General features: G+C 37.3%; 1 protein-coding gene across 1 annotated transcript in view; it reads left to right on the forward strand.

Annotated features, from left to right (window-relative positions):
- ASCC3 (activating signal cointegrator 1 complex subunit 3) overlaps positions 1-23,334 on the forward strand; it is a 399,622-nt gene that overhangs the window by 282,015 nt on the left and 94,273 nt on the right. Inside the window, exon 34 of the mRNA XM_036767945.1 lies at positions 6,306-6,431. Within this exon, the coding sequence (XP_036623840.1) occupies positions 6,306-6,431 (126 nt within the window). The remainder of the gene's footprint in view (positions 1-6,305; positions 6,432-23,334) is intronic.

Raw genomic sequence — 23,334 nt, forward strand, 5'->3', positions numbered from 1 at the left:
GGAATTTAATAAGCAAAATCCCATATTTCTGAAATACTAGTCTAACAGAAATAAAATGAAACAGACTGGCAATAAAAATTCAAGTTTTGTTATCAGTATTTTGTTTCAAAATTAACCTACCTAAAATATGGCAGGAGTTCTTATTGGAGCCAGTATTTAAAGCCAGTTGTACCTTTATACTTGCCATTCTGTTTTCACCCCACACTTAATTAGCCCCCTTGATTGGACCACCTTATTGTCACTTCACTGATAGCCAATTCTATATCATTTCACACTTTCACTTCCTGATCTGTCTGATCTGTTATACTCGGCTTCGCTGATATCCAGCATTTTTTTCCCACAAGTTTCCAACACCTTTACTCTCATGTTTTTGTCCCTCAGATAATTTTTTTCATGATCTTGATCTAAATTCAAATTAGAAAACTGTATTTGCTATACCTTTGAATTAATTGTCTTGTCTCTGACTGTACCTATTCTTCCTAAACATTTCTCTAGACTGATACTGGCAAATTTTTACCAGTCAACAAAACTTTTACTACCAAAATCCTCTCTTCTTAAAAGCCATAAATGTAAAGGGCTGACTTTCATCGGTTAGGTGAGTTTCAGCTTAATTCCAGGTGGCCAACGTGAAGATGCCTAATTCTCAGTTCTTGTGTATACACATGCAGTCCTCACATCTGTTTACAATCAGTAATCAATCAACAAGTGGTGGGAGATTATTTTAGTAATATAGGTATTTCTTTTATTATTGTTACATGGATCTGTGATTGCATCGAATTGGTTGTACCTTCAAATGATTCAGATCTCAACCTGTCTGTGCCTGCCCATCCTATGTGACTGTTGTACATGTCCTTCTACAAATTAGCTACAAGGGAATCCACCCAACAGCTCTTTGCTTTCTTCTGACATCTTATATTTGAAGCTTTATTCCATATATTCTTTTGATCAGTGTTAATACCAATGATATGCAAGAAGTGTTTTTTCATGAGCAGAAAAATACATAAAACATTGTTTCATTTTGATTACAAAAATAAGTTAATTTAGATGCTTCACTTTTACTGATATGTAATAATAAAAATTAAGCCTATCTTGATCACCCAAAAGTTAAAAAAAAAAAAGATTGTTTCATTCGGAGAAGTATAACATTGATCATTTTTTAAATGGATGTTTTCTTTGACCTGATTCAAAGGAGAATTCATTACAGCTACAGCTTATTTGTGAGAAAGACCTGAAACCAGCCAAGATCTCTGCATTTAAAGGAACAAACCTATCATTTTTCTGATGAAAATCTCTTAAAATGAAATGCTAAAGGAATTTTTAATAGCTCTTAGTTTTTAAAAAAAATCAATTCTGAAGGCTCCATTCAAGTGAGATTTTAAAATTAATTTTTTTAATTTAAATTTATTTATTTAACATATTTGGTTTTCAACATTGATTTTCACAACAGTTTGGATTACAAATTTTCTCCCCATTTCTACCCTCCACCCCACTCCAAGATGGCATATATTCTGGTTGCCCTGTTCCCCAGTCAGCCCTCCCCTCTATCACCCCCCTCCCCTCTCATCCCCTCTCCACTCTCATCCCCTTTTCCCTTCCTTTCTTGTAGGGCAAGATAAATTTCTACGCCCCATTGCCTGTGTATCTTATTTTTTAGTTGCATGCAAAAACTTTTTTTTTTGTTTTTGAACATCTGTTTTTAAAACTTTGAGTTCCAAATTATCTCCCCTCTTCCCTTCCCACCCACCCTCCTTAAGAAGTCGAGCCATTCAACCTAGGCCACACGTGTATCATTATGTATAACCCTTCCACAATACTCATGTTGTGAAAGGCTAACTACATTTTGTTCCTTCCCAACCCATCCCGCTTTATTGAATTTTCTCCCTTGACCCTGTCCCCTTTCCAAAGTGTTTGTTTTGATTACCTCCACCCCCACCTGCCCTCCCCTCCTTCATCCCCCCCCCTTTTATTTTTTTTTTATCTTCCTCCCTCTTCTTTCCTGTGGGGTAAGATACCCAACTGAGTATGTATGGTATTCCCTCTTCAGGCCAAATCTGATGAGAGCAAGGTTCACTCATTCCCCCCTCACCTGCCCTCTCCCCTCCTCCCACAGAGCTGCTTCCTCTTGCCACCTTTATGCGAGATAATCCAACCCATTCTATCTTTCCCTATCTCCCTCTCTCAGTATGTTGCTCTCTCATCCCTTAATTTCATTTTATTCCTTTTAGATATCTTCCCTTCATCTTCAACTCACCCTGTGTCTACTCTCTCTTTTACATATATATATATACACACACATATATATATATACACATACATACACATACATACATATACACATAGATTTATACATACATACACATTCACTTATATATATACATAAACATATATATACATATATATGCATATTCCCTTCAACTACCTTCAACTACTGAGGTCTCCTGAATCATACACATCATCTTTCAACTTTAGTAAGTCCCTTTGCAATTTCCGTTTCTTGATTACCTTTTCATGCTTCTCTTGATTCTTGTGTTTGAAAGTCAAATTTTCTATTCAGTTCTGGTCTTTTCACTGAGAAAGCTTGAAAGTCCTCTGTTTTATTGAAAGTCCATATTTTGCCTTGGAACATGATACTCAGTTTTGCTGGGTAGGTGATTCTAGGTGATTCTAAGCTCCATTGACCTCCGGAATATCGCATTCCAAGCCTTTTGATCTCTTAATGTAGAAGCTGCCAGATCTTGGGTTATTCTGATTGGGTTTCCACAGTACTCAAATTGTTTCTTTCTGCCTGCTTGCAGTATTTTCTCCTTGATCTGGGAGCTCTGGAATTTGGCAACAATATTCCTAGGAGATTTCTTTTTGGGATCTATTTGAGGAGGCGATCAATGGATTCTTTCAATTTCTATTTTGCCCTGTGGCTCTAGAATATCAGGGCAGTTCTCCTTGATAATTTCTTGAAAGATGGTATCTAGGCTCTTTTCTTGATCATGGCTTTCAGGTAGTCCAATAATTTTTAAATTATCTCTCCTGGATCTATTTTCCAGGTCAGTGGTTTTTCCAAGGAGATATTTCACATTGTCTTCCATTTTTTCATTCCTTTGGTTCTGTTTTATAATATCCTGATTTCTCATAAAGTCACTAGCTTCCACTTGCTCCAATCTAATTTTTAAGGTGGCATTTTCTTCAGTGGTCTTTTGGACCTCCTTTTCCATTTGGCTAATTCTGCCTTTCGAGGCATTCTTCTCCTCATTGGCTTTTTGGAGCTCTTTAGCCATTTGAGTTAGTCTGTTTTTTAAGGTGTTGTTTTCTTCAGTGTATTTTTCAGTATTTTTTTGGGTCTCCTTTAGCAAGTCATTGACTTGTTTTTCATGGTTTTCTCACATCCTTCTCATTTCTCTTCCCAATTTTTCCTCTACTTCTCTAACTTGCTTTTCCAAATCTTTTTTGAGCTCTTCCATGGCCTGGGACCAGTTCATGTTTTTCTTGGAGGCTTTTGGTGTAGGCTCTTGCACTTTATTGACTTCTTTAGGCTGTATGTTTTGGTCTTCTTTGTCAGCAAAGAAAGAATGCAAAGTCTGAGACTGAATCTCGGTGCGTTTTCACTGCCTGGCCATATTCCCAGCCAACTAACTTGACCTTTGAGTTTTTCAGTGGGGTATGCCTGCTTGTAGGCTACAGAGTTCTATGTTCCACGTTTGGGGGGGAGGTGCCAGCTCTGCCACACCAGCACTGCTCCTTCCCCAACCCCCAACCCGAACTGGGCTTAGATCTTCGGCAGGCTGTGCACCCCTGCTCTGATCCGCCACTTAATTCCTCCCACCAGGTGGGCCTGGAGCCTGAAGTAACAACTGCTGTAGCTGCCCCACCTCCGCTGCCCCCGGGGCTGAAAGTGGAACCGTGAACTCCTTCTACTCCCGCAGCTTTTCCCACTAACCTTCTCCGCAGTCTTTGGTGTTTGTGGGTCTAGGAGTCTGGTAACTGCCGCAGCTCACTGATCCAGGGCGCTAGGGCCCCCTCCGCCTGGCTTCTGGTCTGGATGTTCTACGCCGCTCAGGCTGGGCTCTGCTCCTCTCTGTTCCCAGCTCCCAGCTCCGTGTGGGATAGACCTCACCCAGAGACCATCCAGGCTGTCCTGGACTGGAGCCCTGCTTCCCTCTGCTGTTCTGTGGGTTCTGCCGTTCTAGAATTGGTTCAGAGACATTTTTTATAGGTTTTTGGAGGGGCTCCGTACGGAGCTCACTCTAGTCCCTGCTTACCAGCCGCCATCTTGGCTCCACCCCCCTAAATTAATTTTTTTTAAATTAACAAGCATTTTTTTTTCCTCTCCCACCTTTCTTTCTTCCCCCAAACTGAGGGAGGCAGGGGGCAAAATCTTTGTAACAAATATTCATGGTCAAGCAAAAAAACAATTTACTCCATTGGCCATGATCAAAAAGCTGGGTAGAATTCGTCATCATCTGTCATGTGAAATTGTGGTTGCTCATGGAGTTGATTAGCTAATTCTTAATTCTTTTGAGTTGTTCATGTTTACAATGTTTTGAATTGTTTGTGTTTACAATGTTGTTACCTTTTAAATTGTTCTCATAGTTCCTATCATTTTACATTACTTTATACAAGCCTTCCTAGGTTTCTCTGAAATTGTCTCTTCATTTCTTATAGCAAGATAATATTCCATTACGTTCAGGTACCATAATTTGTTTCCTGTTACCGAATTTATTGGCACTCCCTTTCTTTTTTAGTTCTTTGCCACCTCAAAAACTTGCTAGGAACATTTTGGTAACTATAGGATTTTTTATACTTTCTTTGATCCTTTTGGGGCATGGCATTAGAGTGACACCACTGGATCAAATGTTATATACACAATTTAGTAACTTTTGGGATGTACTTCAAAATTGCTTTCTAGAATACTTGGACCAGTTAATTCATAGTTCCACTATCAGTGCATTAATATACCTTTTTACTTGCATTCCACTTCCTACCAGTCTTCTCTCCATCCCCCAGCATTTGTCACCTATGTCAACTTTGCTAATCTGATGGGTATGAGGTAGAATTTCAGAGTTGCTTTAATTTGCATCAATCTAATAATGATTTGAAGCAATTTTTTTTTTCACGTGGCTTTGATGGCTTGGACTTCTTTCCTTGAGAACAGCCAGTTCCTATCCTTTAGACATTTAATAATTGGTAAATTCCTCTTATTCTCATAAATTTTAATCAGTTTTTATTTTTCCCTAGTTAACTGTTTCTTCAATTACCTTTTAAAATTACTATCAAGAACCCTTTTGACAAGAGTAAAGCCAAACAAAAAAATTAGGCACTTCATCATGACCTAGAATTATATATAACCCCAAATATAAAAAATTAATAAGGAAAAAGAAAAAAATTAACACTGATTATCTTAATTTCTTTAATTTTTATATTATATACTTTAATGTAAAATGGTATGATAGACATTTACTTCTTTAGTGATTAAAGTTAATTAGAATTTTTATTCTACTTATCGAGTACAACATGTAGTACAGATCTAGGGAAGATATATAACTAAGAATACAGATATTTTATTAGTTTATAACATAGTTTGGATTTGGAAATACTAGATTACTTTTTGCTCACATCCACATGAAAAATTATGGTATATATTTCTGTTAAAAAGAACAATAGTTGACAGAATAGTTATTGAGTTTTATGTAAGTGACATAACTTAGTGTCAAATGGAACTTAAATCAAATATATATGGTCACTCATTTATATATTTGTTTATTTAATTGAAAGCACAATCCTAAAGAAATTGAAGACAACTTAAGTTTCTTTGAAAAAAATTTTAATAAAAATGCACATTTATTTTGTTTCTTCAATCAATCAATAATCATTTATTAATGCTTCTTTGTAACTATATGACTGGCACTAGGCTAGGAAATAAGAATTCAGAAAGAAATGAAGCAGTCATGCCTTCAACGAATCTATATTTTATCATAGGAAACAACATGCCCCATATAAGTATCCATAAAATGTGCAAAATAAACACAAGATAATTTGGTGGGGAGGGATACTGGTAGTTAATGAGATCCGGAAATGCCTCATATTGAAGGCGCTTAAACCAATCTTTAGAGCACAGTTTATTAGAATTTTAATGGGCAGAAACAAGGAAGGTAGCCTTATGTAAAGACAATAAGGCCAGACTGACTAGATGTAGTGTGTGTGAAGGCGAGTAGTATCTCAGAAAACAAACTGTTGTATACAAAGTGGTGTTAAATCTGGTTTAGTGTTTGTTTTATATTTATATTTGTTTCCTGTTTTTCATTCACATTTAGCTTACTAGACGTACTTTCTGATCATTTGAATGCTGAGATTGCTGCTGGTACAATAACATCTAAGCAGGATGCAATGGATTACATTACCTGGACCTATTTTTTCCGTCGGCTTATCATGAACCCCAGGTAAGTAAAGTGACCACAGTTTATAAAAGTTAACTTATCTGTTTCTCCTCCACATTCAAGAAGGTAACATTTAAAAAATAACAGTTGCATTTTCAATTTTTAAAAAATTGAAGAAATGTCAGAATAAAGTGTTCTATATAGCTCTGAAAATTGTAGTTGTTTGAATTCTGCCATAGAGTAATATAAAATGTAAATTTGGCCCACTAGTGTTAATATATTTCTAAAATATGACATCAATAAATTTAAAATCTGACTGGGTCCAAATACTGTTATTTGTTCTTTCATTATTTAATTTGCTTTAATTGTCATATGTTATATCAGTCAATAGTTGGAGGACATAGAAGCACAAATACGTGGTTCCTGCCCTCAAGGTGCTTACAGAAAACTACTAGTCTTTGGAAATTGAATAGGTCATAATGGACTGGAATAGACAGGAAAGATTTCATGGAGTAGTTGGACTTGTGCTTCTTCTTGAAGAACTTCTCTTAAAGAAATTTAGCCAGAGAATCTTAGGGAAGTCATAAATAATATTTAGAAGTACTATTATGTATTATCTTTGACTCCCCTAAGATTTTTCCAAAAGGCTTTCCTTTCTAGATCAATGTCATCCTGTCTTGGTATTGCTCAAACACATAAACATTTTTAATCTATTTTTTGATAATTAATTAATTTATTTTTAGTTTTCAGCATTCACTTCCATAAGATTTTGAGTTTTAAATTTTCTCCCCTTTCCTGTCTTCCCCCCTTCCCAGGATAGTGTGCAATCTGATATAGGCTCTACTTAGACATTCATATTAAACATATTTTCACATTAGTAATGATGTAAAGAGGAATTAGAACTATAGGGAGGAACCAAGAAGAAACAAAACAAAACAAGAAAAGGAGAGCAAATAGTATGCTTCCATCTTTATTCAAACTCCAAAATTCTTTCTCTGGATGTGGATAGCATTTTCCATCATGAGTCTTTTGGAATTGTCTTAGGTACTTGCATTGCTGAGAAGAGCTAAGTCTACCAAAGTCAGTCATCACACAATGTGGCTGTTACTGTGTACAATGTTCTCCTGGTTCTGCTCCCCTCACTCAGCATCAGATCATACAAGTCTTTCCAGGTTTTTCTGAAGTCGGCCTGCTCTTCGTTTCTTATAGCACAATAGTATTCCATTACATTCATATATCACAACTTGTTCACCCATTCCCCAATTAATGGATATCCCCTCAATTTCCAGTTCTTGGCCACCATAAAAAGAGCTGCTATAAATATTTTTTGTACATGTGGGTCCTTTTCCTCTTTGGGATACAGGCCTAGAAGTGGTGGGTCAAAGGGTATGCACAGTTTTATAGCCCTTTGGGCATAGTTCCCAATTGCTCTCCAGAATTGTTGAATCAGTTCACAACTCCACATGCATTAGTGTTCCAGTTTTCCCACATCTTCTCCAACATTTATCATTTTCCTGTTAGCCAGTCTGATAGGTGTGGTGTGGTACCTCAGAGTTGTTTTGATTTGTGTTTCTCTAATCAATAGTGATTTAGATCATTTTTTCATATGACTATAGATAGCTTTAATTTCTTCCTTTGAAAACTGCCTGTTCATATCCTTTGACCATTGATCATTTGGGGGATGACTTGTATTCCTATAAATTTGATTCAGTTCTCTATGTATTTTAGAAATGAGGCCTTTATCAGAGACACTGGCTATAAAAATTGTTTCTCAGCTTTCTGCTTGCCTTCTAATCTTGGTTGCATTGGCTTTGTGCAAAAACTTTTCAATTTAATGTAATCAGAATCATCCATTTTACATTTCATAATGTTCTATGTTGTTTGGGCATAAATTCTTCCCTTCTCCATAGATCTGACAGGTAAACTATTCCTTGCTCTCCTAGTTTGCTTATAATATCAGTCTCCATATCTAAATCATGTACCCATTTTGACTTTATCTTGGTATAGGGTGTAAGATGTTGATCTCTGCCTAGTTTCTGCCATACTATTTTCCAGTTTTCCCAGCAGTTTTTGTTAAATAGTGAGTTCTTATCCCAGAAGCTGGAATCTTTGGATTTATCAAATAGTAGATTACTATAGTCATTGACTACTGTGTCTTGTGTACTTAATCTATTCCACTGATCCACCACTCATTTCTTAGCCGGTACCAAGATGAATGCTGCTTCATAATACAATTTAAGATCCGGTACCACTAGGCCACCTTCCCTAGCATCTTTTCATTAATTCCCTTGATATTCTGGACCTTTTGTTCTTCCAGATGAATTTTGTATTTGTTTTTTCTAACTGTATAAAAATAATTTTTTGGTAGTTCGATTGGTATGGCACTGAGTAAGTAATTTAATTTAGGTAGAATTGTCATTTTTATTATATTAGCTAGGCATGACCAACTGATATTTTTCTAGTTATTTAGATCTGACTTTATTTGTGTGAAAAATGTTTTGTAATTGTGTTCATATAGTTCCTGGGTTTGTTTTGGCAGGTAGATTCCCAAATATTTTGTACTAATATATAGAAATGCCAGTGATTTAGGAAGGTTTAGTTTATGTCCTGCAACTTTGCAATTGGACTACTATCAGTAGACCAACAGTCTTGCGTTGTTTTCTAAATGGTTTTCTGGAAATATACTTTGTGGTTTGTGTTTGTTTGTCAGCTGTTACAACATACTGTATGATCCAAAAAATTTAGCATGGACCACAGCAAGCCACAAAATTTTCTCTTTGTGGTTTATTATTTAAGCTCAGTGACCTAAGGAAATTATATTTGTTGCCATGGTCTTTAAAGAGAAGGCGTGTTCTCTAGATGGCATAATTATCATACCTTATAGCACTTTTAACTTTGTAAAATACTTTAATACTGTTCATTTGTATGATAGGGATGAAACTGTCATCATTAGTACTCCCATGGAGCCTAAAATGTCCATGGTTTTCAGGCTGTTCAGTCTAGGAACCCAATAGCGTTTGTCATAAAGTGAAGCTAGGATACCACCATTCCTGTTATAAAGTAAGACCTGGATTCAACCCACCATCTGCTTTTGCAGACAGGGCCCTGTTTGCCTCAAATCCCCTCTGCTCCTAGGAATCCTAAAGTGGACATAGTATGTGACCTGTATATAGAACTACAGCAGCAATGGTCATTATTTCATGAAGGACAAAAATATTACTTTGCATGAACAGTTATAGTAGTTAATAATTATTAAACACAAAGACTGTGAGTTAATTAGCTTCTATTTTTTGCTCTTTTTTTAAAGTTACAGAATCATAGATTTTTAGATGGAAAAAACCTCAGTGATTAATTCCAACCCCTAACTGCAGTAAGAGTCCTATTAACAATATCCCTGACAAATAATCATCTACCCAACTTTAAGACTGTCAATGACATATCCTTCTAGGGCCATGCAAAATAATTCTTATATATCTTCTATGCAGTGATCCTTAATTTATTTGAAGATAGCATATCCCCCTAAATCATCTCTTCTGCAGGCTAAATATCCTCACTTAAAATCTGCCTATGGTATTGTTTCATCACTATCCTCCCTCTAGACAATTTAAGTTCAGCAGTGTCCCTTCAGAAATGTGACACCTAAAACTGGACACAATATTCCAGTAGTTCACTGGAATTGTTGCTACCTTTTTTGAATAATCTATTTATGCAGCTTTTTTAGCCTGAAAATTATACTGCTACTTTCTGTTGGGCTTACAGCTCTCTGAAATCCCTATAGCTTTTTCATATGAATTTCTTTATAGCCATGCCATTCTCATCCAAGCAGCATGATGTGTCAGAAGAGATTTGTCATCAAGTCCTACCCATACATTTACTAATGCCTATACTTACTATCAGTATGACCATGGACAAATCACGTAATTTCTCTCAACATCAGTTTCCTTATATGTAAAATATGTATCATGATACCTATGATTTGACTCCATCTCAGAGGGTTATTGTAAGAATCAAATGAGATTATTTGTGTAAAGCACTTTGCAATCTTTAAACCACTATATAAATGCCATAAGAGTATAATTATTAAGAGTCAGTGTATACTAGTGATTGCAATGCTGAGCTTGGAGCCAGGAAGCCTTGCATTCAAATTCTGCCCCAGATATCTACTAGTCAGCCACTATGTTGGTGAAATTACTCATTATCTTTTCCCTGAACCTACTCATTTTCAATTTGAGATTCAGCTTATCTGCAACTCAAAGGATTGAAAGTCAACTTTGAATATCATAGACTGTCTGGCAGACTTTTTTCGTCTATTTATTTTTCCTGAATGTTTTCCTTTTTTTTTTTTTAAAGTAAATATGGGAATTCATTTTGGGCCTTGATGAAGTTAGTACAGTAACATAACTTTATTCTATATCAGTACTCCCCATTCCATTTCGTGCTGGGCTTCCTAAATGGCAGGGGCAAACATCTCTTATCAAGGATTTTTGTACAATTTTAGCATGCACCTGAGAGATCTGGGTTTTGTTCTATAGATTCAAATGCTTTTTGTAGTTAGTAAACACAATGGGATTTTGTTTTCGCTGTACCTTTCAGCTAATTATGTAGCTATAGAAAATATTTTGAGAACTATTTGGCTATTCCGTCACATTTTTATCAAAGGTAACTTTATATATATGTATGTATACATATATATATGTATATATACATATGTATGTATACATACACATGTGTGTATGTATACATACATGTATATACATATATAGAGATCATTTCATAATTATTTTATAAAAATAAAAAAATTAGACCTCTGGGTCAGTAATTATTGATATTCTCTTAATCATCTTTTTTGCTTAAAAATATCTGGTGTGATATTTCCCTTCTTCTGGTTTCTTTCCTTTCTAGAAAATATCTTGTATAATAATCCCTCACTTCTTTTAAAATTATGTTATCATCTTTCCCAATAATTTTAGGTGATTTTGAGACTTGTTTTGACATTTCTTTGGATTATTTGAAGCAGCATTCTCTCATCGGAGACAAAATGTGCTTTTGTACTTAAAAGATAAGTTTCAACAAGAAATATAAAGTCCATCTTTATTGTAAGAATAAAATTAACAACCTGAAATGCTAATATTAGCACTAGTTCCAAAAAAAAAAACTTTTTCAAGTGTATCCTAATTGACAATCATAATCACATGAAATGTACTTAATGAATTATGACTCACTCACCCTCATTTCTTCTATTTATCACTAAAAAGGTACATGGCAAGGGCCCATAGTTATACTTTAAAAGTCTTTTATGTTCATTTACTGAAAACCCCAATTATCAGGAAGAAGTTTACAGTGCTCTCTGGGACCCCCACAGTTAGTAAGTATGATTTGGATAAAAATCCAGCAAAGGAGATTGAGAAGGAGCAGTCAGCTAGATAGGAGAACCAGGGGAGAGCAGCAGCATGAAAACACAGAAGAGAATATCAGAGTTTGAAGAAGCTGCAAAGAAGTCAAGAAATATGGAGGATTGAGAAAAGACTATTAAATCAGGCAATGAAAGGTCATTGGTAACTTTGAAGAGAGTAGTTTCAGTTGAATGATGAGGTCAGAAGCTTTACTATAGTAGAGGCATCAATTGTAAATAGCCTTCTCAAAGAGTTTAGCCGCTAAGGGAGAGAGAGATTGGAGGATACCAAGCAGGGATGGATGTGGGTTGTTGAGGATAGGAGAGATTTGGGTGTATTTGTAGGCAGTAGGGAAGTAGCCAGTAGATAGGGAGAGACTGAGGATTAAGAGTAGGGATGGTGGAGGGGGCAATATGTTAGGAAAAAAACTCAGTTGGGGCAGCTAGATGGCGCACTGAGTGGAGCACCGGCCCTGGAGTTAGGAGTACCTGAGTTCAAATGCGGCCTCAGACACTTGACACATTTACTAGCTGTGTGACCTTGGGCAAGTCACTTAACCCCAATTGCCCTGTCTTCCCCCTAGCAAAAACAAAACAAAACAAAACAAAAACAGTGCATGTGATTAGCTGTGCTTGTTAGAGGAGTTTGCTTTGGCAAAGAAAAAGAGCACTTCTACATATGAAACAAGTGTGAAGGAAGAAATGGTAGAAGAAAACATCTTAGCGATATGCCATGATGGAAGAAGAGGTAGCTCTTGAAAAATGGTCTCAATTTTTTCAACGAAATATAAAGCAAGACTCTCAAATGAGAGGGTGGGATGAAGGGGAGCCACGAGACCATGAATGCAGCTGGAGCAGGCGATGTTGAGCTCTAAAGCTTGGTCAGACATTGGAAAGGCCAAGGTAATCCCACTGCCTCCCTGGCCATCACCAGTTATCCTGACTTTTGTTTTGCCACTGGACTTCAGTGACTCTGGAAGAGAGAGTGAGGCTGATAACTTTGTGAAACTCCTCCTCACTCAAGTCCAATTCACACCTGAGTCAAGACATCACCCTATGAGTCATTAGTTTTCTTCAAAAAGTGAAGGACAGAATAGTTTAAGGATCAAGAAATTAGAAGAGGACAATGTAGAATTTTGAAGTATTTATCAAGGAATCAAGATGAGGAAAAGAGGAGAGTATAACCAGTTCAAGAAGATGTCTGGGAAAGAACTGAGGAGGTCAAGATGAAGACAAAATGCATGATTTCTGGGTTGCAAGGTAGAGTAATAATAGATTGCTGAGAAGAGCAAAGTCTATCAAAGTTAGTCATCACAGAATCAATATGTATGTGATTGTATACAGTGTTCTCCTGGTTCTGCTCCCCTCACTCAGCCTTATATCATGTAGGTCTTTCCAGGTTGTTTTGAAGTCAGTATCTTCCCCATTTCTTATAGCACAGTAGTATTCCATTATTTTCACATTACCACAACTTGTTTAGCCATTCCTCAATTAATGGGAATTCCCTTGATTTCTAATTCTTTGTTACCACAAAAAGAGCTGCTATAAGTGTTTTTTGTACATATCGATCCCTTTTCCCTTCTGTGATCTCTTTAGGATACAGCCCTAGAAGTGGTATTGCTGGGTCAAAGGATATGCACATTTTTATAGCCCTTTGGGCATAGTTCCAAATTACTCTCCAGAATGGCTGGATCTGTTCACAACTCCACCAACAATGTAACAGTGTTCCAAAGTTCCCACATCCTCTCCAGCATTTCTCATTTTCCTGTTTTGTCATGTTAGCCAGTCTGACAGGAGAGATGTGGTACCTAAGAGTTGTTTTGATCTGCATTTCTCTGGTCGATAGTGATTTAGAGCATTTTTTTCATATGCCTTATAGATATCTTTAATTTCTTCCTCTGAAAACTGCCAGTTCATACATATCCTTTGACCATTTCTCAATTGGGGAATGACTTGTATTCCTATAAATTTGGCTCAGGTCCCTGTATATTTTAGATATGAGGCCTTTATCAGAGACACTAGCTGTAAAGATTTTCTCACAATTTTTGCTTCCCACCTAATCTTTGTTGCATCGACTTTGTTTATACAAAAACTTTTCAATTTAACATAATCAAAATTATCCATTTTGCATTTTGTGATGCTCACTATGCCTTGTTGGGTCATGAATTCTTCCCTTTCCCATAAATCTGACAGGTAAACTATTCCTTGCTCTCCCAAATTGCTGATAGTATCAGCCTTTATTCCTAAGTCATGAACCCATTTTGACTTTATTTTGGTATACAGTGTAAGATATTGGTCTATGCCCAGTTTCTGCCCTACCATTTTCCAATTTTCCCAGCAGTTTTTGTGAAATAGTGAGTTCTTAACCCAGAAGCTGAATTTTTTGGGGTTTATCAAAGATTAGATTGCTATAGTCGTTGACTGCTGCAACTTGTGTACCTAACCTATTCCACTGATCCAGCACTCTGTTTCTTAGCCAGTACCAGGTAGTTTTGAGGACTGCTGCTTTATAGTACAGTTTAATATCTGGTATGGCTAGGCCACCTTCCCTAGCATTTGTCATCAATTCCCTTGATATTCTGGACCTCTTGTTCTTCCAGATGAATTTTGTTATTATTTTATTCAGCTCTGTAAAATAATTTTTTGGTAGTTCCATTGGTATGGCACTGAATAAGTAAATTAATTTAGGTAAAATTGTCATTTTTATTATATTACCTCAGCCAAACCATGAGCAACTTATGTTTTCCATTTGTTTAGGTTTGACTTTATTTGTGTGAAAAGTGTTCCGTAATTGTGTTCATATAGGCCCTGGGTTTGTCTTGGCAGGTGGACTCCCAAATATTTTATAGTGTGTACAGTAACTTTAAATGGAATTTCTCTTTCTATTTCTTGCTGTTAGGCTTTGTTAGTAATATATAGGAATGCCAAGGATTTATGTGGGTTTATTTTATATCCTGCAACTTTGCTAATGTTTTTTTTATTATTTCACGTAGTTTTTTACTTGATTCTCTAGGATTCTCTAAGTAAATCATCATATCATCTGCAAAGAGTGATAACTTAGCTCTTCTCAGCAATACAAGGTTCAAAGACAGTCCCAAAGGTCTCATGATGGAAAGAAAAGAACTATGGAGTATGAATGCAGATTGAAGGAAACTATCTGCTCTTTTTTTATATATTTTTTTTGGTTTTGTGTCTTCTTTCTCATGATTCACTCCATTGATCATGGTTCTTTATGACTTGACTATTGTGTAAATATGTTTAATGCAAAGGTATATGTAGAACATATATCGGATTCCATGCCGTCTTGGGGGGAGGGAGAAGGGAAGGGAGGGGAAGAAAATTTGGAACTCAAAAACCTGTGTAACTGAGTGTTGTAAACTAAAAATAAAAAAATAAAAATTTAAAGAATAATAATAGATTGTGTTCAGATAGTGGATTTTCAGAGTTCATGAAAATGAAAGTGGGAGATGTGTGGGTGATGACGCGATTAAGGATATCACCATCTCTGTGTAGCTGAGCGGATATGGGATGGAGGTGTAGGTCATTGGAAATGAGTTACTTGAAGAACTGGGAGGTTAGGGTATTTGAAGGAGCATCACTATGTATGTTAAAGTCCCCCTAATATGAAGGCAGGAGTTGGGGAAGAGAGAAAGACTAAGCTTAGCCCTGAACTCATTGAGAAAAGAAGAGGAATGGCCTTGAGGCCAGTAAACAACAGCTGCTGGAATTTTCATTGGGTGGTAAATATGAATTGAGTGAACCTTAGATGAGGAGAGGTTACTGAGAAGAGGGTGAGCATCAAAGTGACATTAGGGAGCAAGAAGTATTCTAATACACCACCTCAAACCAGGAATTGGGGGATGAGTGAAAGTGCAGCTGGAAAGGGTGGCCAGAGAGACTGTGTTATCAGGAGAGTCAAGTCTCAGTGAGAACCAGCAGATGGAAAGAGTGGGTGAAGAAAAGATTTTGAATGAAAGCAGGTCTGTTACTTATGGAGAAAGCATTTCAGAGAACACAGTAAGGGGTGAAAAGCTTAAGAGTGTAACTTTAGTGAGGGGGAGAAGGGTTATGTTGAGGGGATTAGCAATAGGGGACCCCAATGAGGTTCAGGTTTGAATAATGACAGCAGAGGTTCAGAATCACTGGGATTGAGAGGGCTTGACTGGGAGATATTTTGTTAATCATTGACAAATGTGTTCCCTTGAGTTATCAGCATCCCTAAGAGGTTAAAGAGTCTTCTCAGGGTAAGCAGCTCAGGCATGGGTCCACTGTGGGGAACTGATGCTATATGATGTTTCAGTTCTTCCCCTGCAGACAGGCCAGACTAGGAGAGCACTGGAGGGAATGTGATGGAATGGCTTTTCTCTCCATCTGGGCAAGAAGGAACAGACTAGGCTAAGAGATCAACAGAGAGCAGGACCTTTCTCCATTGCTTGCAGTCAGGAAAAGGCCAGGCAAGGGAACGTAGTTTCTCTCTGTCCTTTATACACAGAAAGGGTCCCATGCAAGCAGGAAGAGTCTAGCTGATAGTACTGGCACACAAAGAAATGATTAAAACTAAGGGACATTTCATATTTTTTCTTGTTTTGTGGATAGCCATGATCAAAAAATTAATAACCTAGTGGCCATACCACTAATGATACTTAACTATGTTGATTCTCACACAGCAGATTCAGTTCTATTGCTAGGAATTTGATAAGAAATCTGTATCCAGCTCCTGAGCCTATGGCTTTAAATAGCTACCTTCTCGTTTTAAAATCAGGACAGTTATCTCTCTCCAACGCTATGGTGCCTCTGCTGTTCACTGTGCTTCTTCAAATATATAGTACCCTCAGGGATGTAGATAGGTAGATAATACATATGTGTGTGTATATATATTATATATATATATATATATATATATATATTTATCAGTCACTTGAACTCAGTAAAACTAGGTGTTGTCTTAGCAACTTAGCATTTATCTTTGATTTCAACCATGTTAACTATTTTTGTTCAATTCTTCCTAGTCCATTTTACAAAATAGAAACAAAATAGGACTTAAATATTTCTACATTCTTTTCATGATCCATTATTACTATCCCTTCTGTTCCTAGCAATGTTATCTCTTCTTTGAGCTTCCTTTTACCTACTACTTAGCTTAAAACATTTTTTTAAATTTAGCATTTATCGCAAAACTCAGCTAATGAAACACTATTCTCATACCTTGTAGATACAATTCATACGTCTTTCAGCATATACCGTCTTTTCAGTATCCCAAATAGGGACTGTGCACATAGCTATTTCATTGAACTTGTTAGACTATTACATGAGGGGAAAAGCTGCTGTTTGAGGTAATTTTGCAAATTAACTTATGGCATATTGTAGTTAGTGAATCAAAGATACAATTATGTGCTCATTAGAGTAGCAGATTATCCAGTTCTTGAACTCTTAATACTCTTTATTTCTGGTTTTCCTCCACACCATGTCAAAACCACTAAAATCTACTATGCCAGATGATCCAGGAAAAGAAAACAAGTAATAAAAAAGTCATTTGATTTTGAAAGTGTTTAAAGGCAGTGACTAGTGTGATTTAGAATTATCTATTAATCCCTTTTATTCAGAATCTGACATATAATTCAAGAAGATTGAAGATCTTAAGATCTTCAAGATCACGTAACAGCTTGCTAAAGATTATATCAGTTTACCTTGTTGATAACCTTCCTTTAATATTAAGAAAATGCCTTCCTTGTTTTCTACTCCTGTTGTTCATATTTATTTGCTGTACTTTAATCTTTTGAAGACGATTCAGGCCATTCTTAAGCAATAAAACTGATTGATATAGTTGCATGATAATGCATTTTCATTTGGCAAACGTTTTTGAGCTCTTACTATGTGCAACACAGAGGTGAGGTCAGCATCCTGATACCAGCTTATGCTCCAACATTGGGATTCAGAAATTACTTTTTTTCCTCATTCTCTTTATTTTCTAATTTTCAGTAAGACTAGCCTTTTCATGTTGTTTGATTTTGAAAGCAGAAGGAAAAAGGCAAAGTAATAGGCCATGAAATAATAATTATTGAAAAATCCTACTTTCCTTAAGAAAAATTATCAAAATTACTCTCCTTGGAAGAAAGCTCTAAGTACTCACTTTGGTAGATCTGTGATTTCATTGGTGTAGGTCTCTTGCCCTCCCAGTGGATTTTTCCCCCTCACAACTTCTCATTCTCTTCATTTCTTTTTCTTTTTCAGCCAAATTAAAACAAACTTGATTAAAGATTCGCCATAATGGGTAGAGTCCTGGGGAGCCTGAGCATTTGTGATGTGAGCAGAGCTAGAGAAAGACTGTGGGAAGGAGTTAGGGGTGGTCAAGTCCTCTGGGGTGATGGGATGAGGGGCTTAGGGAGAGTCTTGATGGGACTGGAGTGACTAGAGGTCAGACTCCAGGAAAAAAGAGAATGGGATTTTGATGGGATTCAGGGTGGAAGTAGCCAGAGGCCATGCAGAGGTAATGAGATTTGGCCTATGGCCTCAGGGGAAGGCCAGATCTAGTTGGAAGATTCAAAGAGAACTCAAGGGGGTTCCCAGAGACTGTGCCCCATCATTCTCCCCTCAAACAAATGGGACCCAAATTCCTTTGGGGCAAGGGGTCTTGGCTTCTGAAACTGCTTCCTCCCTGCCTTGATGGATCCCATTCAAGGGGTACACGGTCTGAGCAGTCATCTGGAAGTTAATGGCTTGGAGCCTGGAGGAGACAAACCTGGCAAGGAGGTTTAGCAAAAAAGGATCAAAGAGGCAGTATCAGAGTATAGAGAAAAGACAATTCCCTGGAGGGAATTAAAGATGAGTATGGCAAGGCCAAAACATAAAAGGAAGAGGGTATGTTTGATGGAGAGTTTTTTGCTCTCAGATATTCCCTTTCTTTCCGAATTGCTCCATGGGCATGTAGAACACGGAAAGAATATTTTGAGTCAGTAAAAACTTTTACTCTTTTATTTTTCCTTAGCTCTAGGCTCTAGTGGGTGCTATTAATTCTGCCTTCTGAGCAGGGATCCCAGGGGGCAAAGATTTGACCTCTGTGATGTGGTGGAGACCAACTACTCTGTACCTAGCTCTTCTAACCCCTTGTTCTGTGTACCACACTGATTCAGGAGTGTGTGGCATGCCCAAAGAATTAGGTCAGGGGTATCTAAGAGCAAGGCTTGATATTTGTTGAACTTGTGGTTAGCCAGCCACTGGTGGCCCTCTGCTTCCAGAATGCCCTGAACTCTATGGGGAGTCAGATCTTCCAAGGGCTGGTCAACTAGAGGTTTAGAAGCTTCCTCAATTAGAATAGCTGTAGAAGCCAATGAGTCTAATTGTTTTGAAAAATAGGCAACTGGCATGGGGTCAGGACTCCCAAATCCTGTCCTCTTCTAAATGAAAGGTTTTTCTAGATTGGGTAAAGCTAATGCTGGAGTGGTGGTCAATTTAGTTTTCAAATTACCAAAAGCTTTAGCCTGGTTGGGGCCCCACTCTAGAGAGAGTGAGTCAGGGCCTTGAGTAGCATTAAATGGTTGTGGCCCCTCCCAGACCTTGGGCTTCATTGGATATTGAAGGAGATAGGGGAACACTTTAGAATCTCACAGGAGAACTGTGGCTGGGGTGGCACAGTAGGAATTCCCTGATCCCAAACAATTGGCTCAACTGTCTCCCACACCTCTCGGGGTACATGGGGAGGTCTGGTAAACAGAGGGAGAATGGAGATGTGAGGTTTAACTAGAGAAAATTGGCGCCCCAATGTCACCATCAGGTCATCTCCCAACAAGGGGATAGGGCCAGAGAAGAACATAAGGAGGGAGTGTTCAAACAACAGATCCTCAAGTAGGCAGGGGACGGGGTATGTCTGGAAACATCCCTTAATTTTCCTGTCGATACCCATGACCCGATGGGTTGAGGGGGAGGTGGGGCCAGAGTAATTAGTTAAAACAAGAGAATGTAGCCATGATAAAGTGGGTAACCTTACCTTCAGCCTCAATTTTGCCCAGGGCTCGGCAAGAGAGGTGAAGAAAGAAGGAGCACTGCTAAGTCCCAGGCTTTCCTGTCTTTTGGAAATCTTGAGAAGCCTGGAGGACAGGGTACTAGGAGGTGGCTCTACCACTTTTCCAACCTTGGGGACATTCCTTCCTCCTGTGTTCCTCCTGGCCACATGTTGGGCATGGTCCTGGAGGCATTGATCCTGGGGGCTTCCAGGGGGGTTGCCCTAGAGGGGCACTCCTTGGACCAGTGACCCTCCTTGTGGCATTGAAAGCAGGTTTCCCCACTGCCCAAGTTGCTGGGCTTCCTCCAAGGGGTTCCCTGGAGGGGGCATGCCTCAGGTCTTTTCCTAGCCATGGCAGCAGCTAAGAATTGAGCATGTTCTCTGTCTCTAGCTCTTTCCCTGCATTCTCTTTCCTTTGCTACAACTAGGTCTCTGTTGTTAAAGACTCCAAAGGCCATCTCCAGTAATTGGGCCTGAGGCGTTTGGGGTCCCATTGCCGATTTATGCAGTTTCCTCCTGATATCTGGGGCACACTGATTAATAATATATGTGCTAAGGGATTGCTACCCCTTCAACAGAATTAGGATCCAAGTTCATATACTTTTGAATAATTTCCCTAATTTTTTGAAAATTTATTTGCTTTTGAAATGCCATTCTTAGGCCTTCTAACAGGCAAATTACCATATGGTCTCTCTTTCCCCTGTCCTCACTCTTCATTCTCTTCATTTCTTATTCATGTTTTCCCTTAAATTTTCTATATACGATTTATTAATGCACTACTTTAGCTTTCCATATGTTGTCACTCATTTTTACTATTTAACCAACCCACCTCCCTTTCCAGATATTTATATCCACAGTATGTTTTATACTGCCTGAGGTCCTGCCAAGCATCTTTCCATTTCTGTTATTTATAATTTTAATTTTTCTCTGATTACAGCATTCCATAATATGCAAATGTAGCATCACTGAGACTATTGCAGAGGTTGGGGGAGGGAGGATCATGCATGTAAAACATTGCATATCTTGTCATATTTAATTAGTATATTGGTTAGTTTTGCTAAACTGTTTTTTGAGCTTGATTGCAAAAAAGAAACAGATTGGTATAACTACACTGGAAGAGTAAAGATGTTGAAAAAATTTATTTAACAAATATGATGGATGGGCAGTCTATCAGATTAATTCATCAATATGTTTACATTGGTTGAGCAATCTGTCAAGTTAATGTATTGATATGTTTACCTTGGACAGTTATAACTTTTCCCAGTAATTTCTAATTTATCTCTTTTCTCATCACTACTAAACTTTTAGCGTTAATAGAAATTACAGATTACTACATTACTACAAGCACTTAAAATGGGCCTAGGAAAATACTACCCCATTAATTAGACGGTAATGACAAGAGCAATTTATTAGATACCAATAATAGCATCTTTAAATCACAGCTCATCATCTATGTCATGGCAGGTAGAGGGAAGGAATGGCAAAGTAAGAGAACACCAGTCTGAGTGATGTATAACGAGACTTCCTTTGTGTGTCCTAAGACCCGGCTGTGGAAGCTGTAAAGGCCTATCAGGATCCCCGAAACATTCACCACTTGGGCCCTGGTGATACTACTGATTAGGATAACGGATTAGTCTTCTCTGCTATTAGTGCATCAAGTTGCTACCTCATTGAGGTTTGTGTTTTATTAGCCTATAGAGACAGCTGCAATTCCTTTCTTAATCTCATGCGCATAATTCTTAGTTTGGAGAGGTCTGAAAGGTCTTGAAGGTGAGAAATAATGTCTAGTCCACCATCTTTTTGGCCACATGATTTGGGAGTATAATTTCATTCCTAAACCTACATTAAATGAAATAAGATAAATTTGAGGAGCTATTAAAATCCAAAGAAGGAAAAGTTAAAGTCTCTGAGGTCACTGAAAATTTTCACTGAATGAAAATTAATAGTAAGACAAATGACATAATCAGCACCACTGTCTCAAATGATTCTGAAAAAGAGATGGGCATACTGAGACTGGAATTTAAGTTGCAGACCACTTCTACCAAAAAAGAATAAGAAAAAATGAAACATGAAGAAAGAAGCTAGGCAATCAAAAGCAGATCAGAAATTCTAGGTTCTTTTAACAATCACAAGCAAAAGTAACTATCCGTATAAGGCATCAAAATGGTATAAAGAACAAAAATGATAATTCAACATCAGTTAACAACAGTCATGAGAACTGAAGAAATCATGAGCAAGACTTGAACCTTCAAAGAAGGCTGTGGAAATGTTCTGACCATTTCTATGGTCATAAGAAGTCAAAATCAACAAAAACAGGAGTTGTATGAGATGAGAAACAGAAAGCTTGTGTACATTAACATGATGAACAATTGGCGAAGTGAATGAAAATAGGCAAGTGGTGAGGTTGGATAAGTTCTGCAATTATTGGCTTAAATATTTCATAGTGATACTTGAATTACTAGCAGAGTACTTTGTCAGCTTCTTCTCAGACACAAGCCTTACCCTCACCTTTCTTAATAGGCATTACATAGCAAATTATTGAAACAGTGCTTCTCTAAATATGGGTCAATTATCTTTCTATATAAAATAGTCACAGCTTGTTTGAATAAAAAAAATGTAGATACACATATAAACATACAATATTGGCTTGAGTTGTGCAAGAAAGTCCCACGAGTATAGATAGTGATTTGTTAATTCAGTAATTATTAAACTGGATTAAACTGGATGCCCCCTCGTGCCATATAGCACTTTTGATATATCTCGGGTTGGCATAAGAAATTAGTATAAATGGGAATTTTGGGAGAGCTTTGCAAAAGCCATAGACAACACAGGATGGCCAGCAGACAGACAACAGAAAAAAGTTTAGAAACTCAGAAATGCTTAACCCAGATTTTACAAGAAGGTACTGTAAACACCCCATAAAAGAAAAAGAAAAAATTCAGACTTCTTCTCTGATCTGAAGGTACAGCCAAAAAATTTTACGTGGATTTTCCAGATTATGGGGGTGCCACACCCCTAACCCCCATGATGTGGAAGGGATAACTGTATTTTCATTGCTTTTCACAAGTCCTGTGACTCAATTCTTCAGTTATAGCTTATTCGCTTACTGCAAATATATAAAACATACCAAAGTGCAATAAGAGCACTAGAGTATTTGATGTCCAGGTAGGAAACTATTATCTTAAGTAGAAAAAAAAAACCTGCTTTCTGTTTATAACATCTCACCAACATGATTATGTCAAGAATAGTTGATATAAATGTTGCCTTTTTCAAAGAGGTAGTAAGCCCATTATGGTTCTGTCTAGCCTTAAATCAGTTATCATCTCACCTAAATATGGCTTCTGAACTTAAGAAGTGGAGCCAATGTACCTTATTAATCACTTGATAGATGTGGATGATCTCAAGCTATATGGGTCCACCCAAAAAAAAATCTTCATCTCATGAAATCTCCAACAGTATCATTGAATTTTTTGGATTCAGTGAGTATAAAATTTGTAATATATAACAAAGAAAGAGATCCACACTTGAATACAGATGTCATATGATACCTACAAATACTTTGACCACCTCTAGAC

The sequence above is a fragment of the Trichosurus vulpecula genome, chromosome 7 (assembly GCF_011100635.1).
Source record: "Trichosurus vulpecula isolate mTriVul1 chromosome 7, mTriVul1.pri, whole genome shotgun sequence".
In the NCBI taxonomy this organism is placed as follows: Eukaryota; Metazoa; Chordata; class Mammalia; order Diprotodontia; family Phalangeridae; genus Trichosurus; species Trichosurus vulpecula.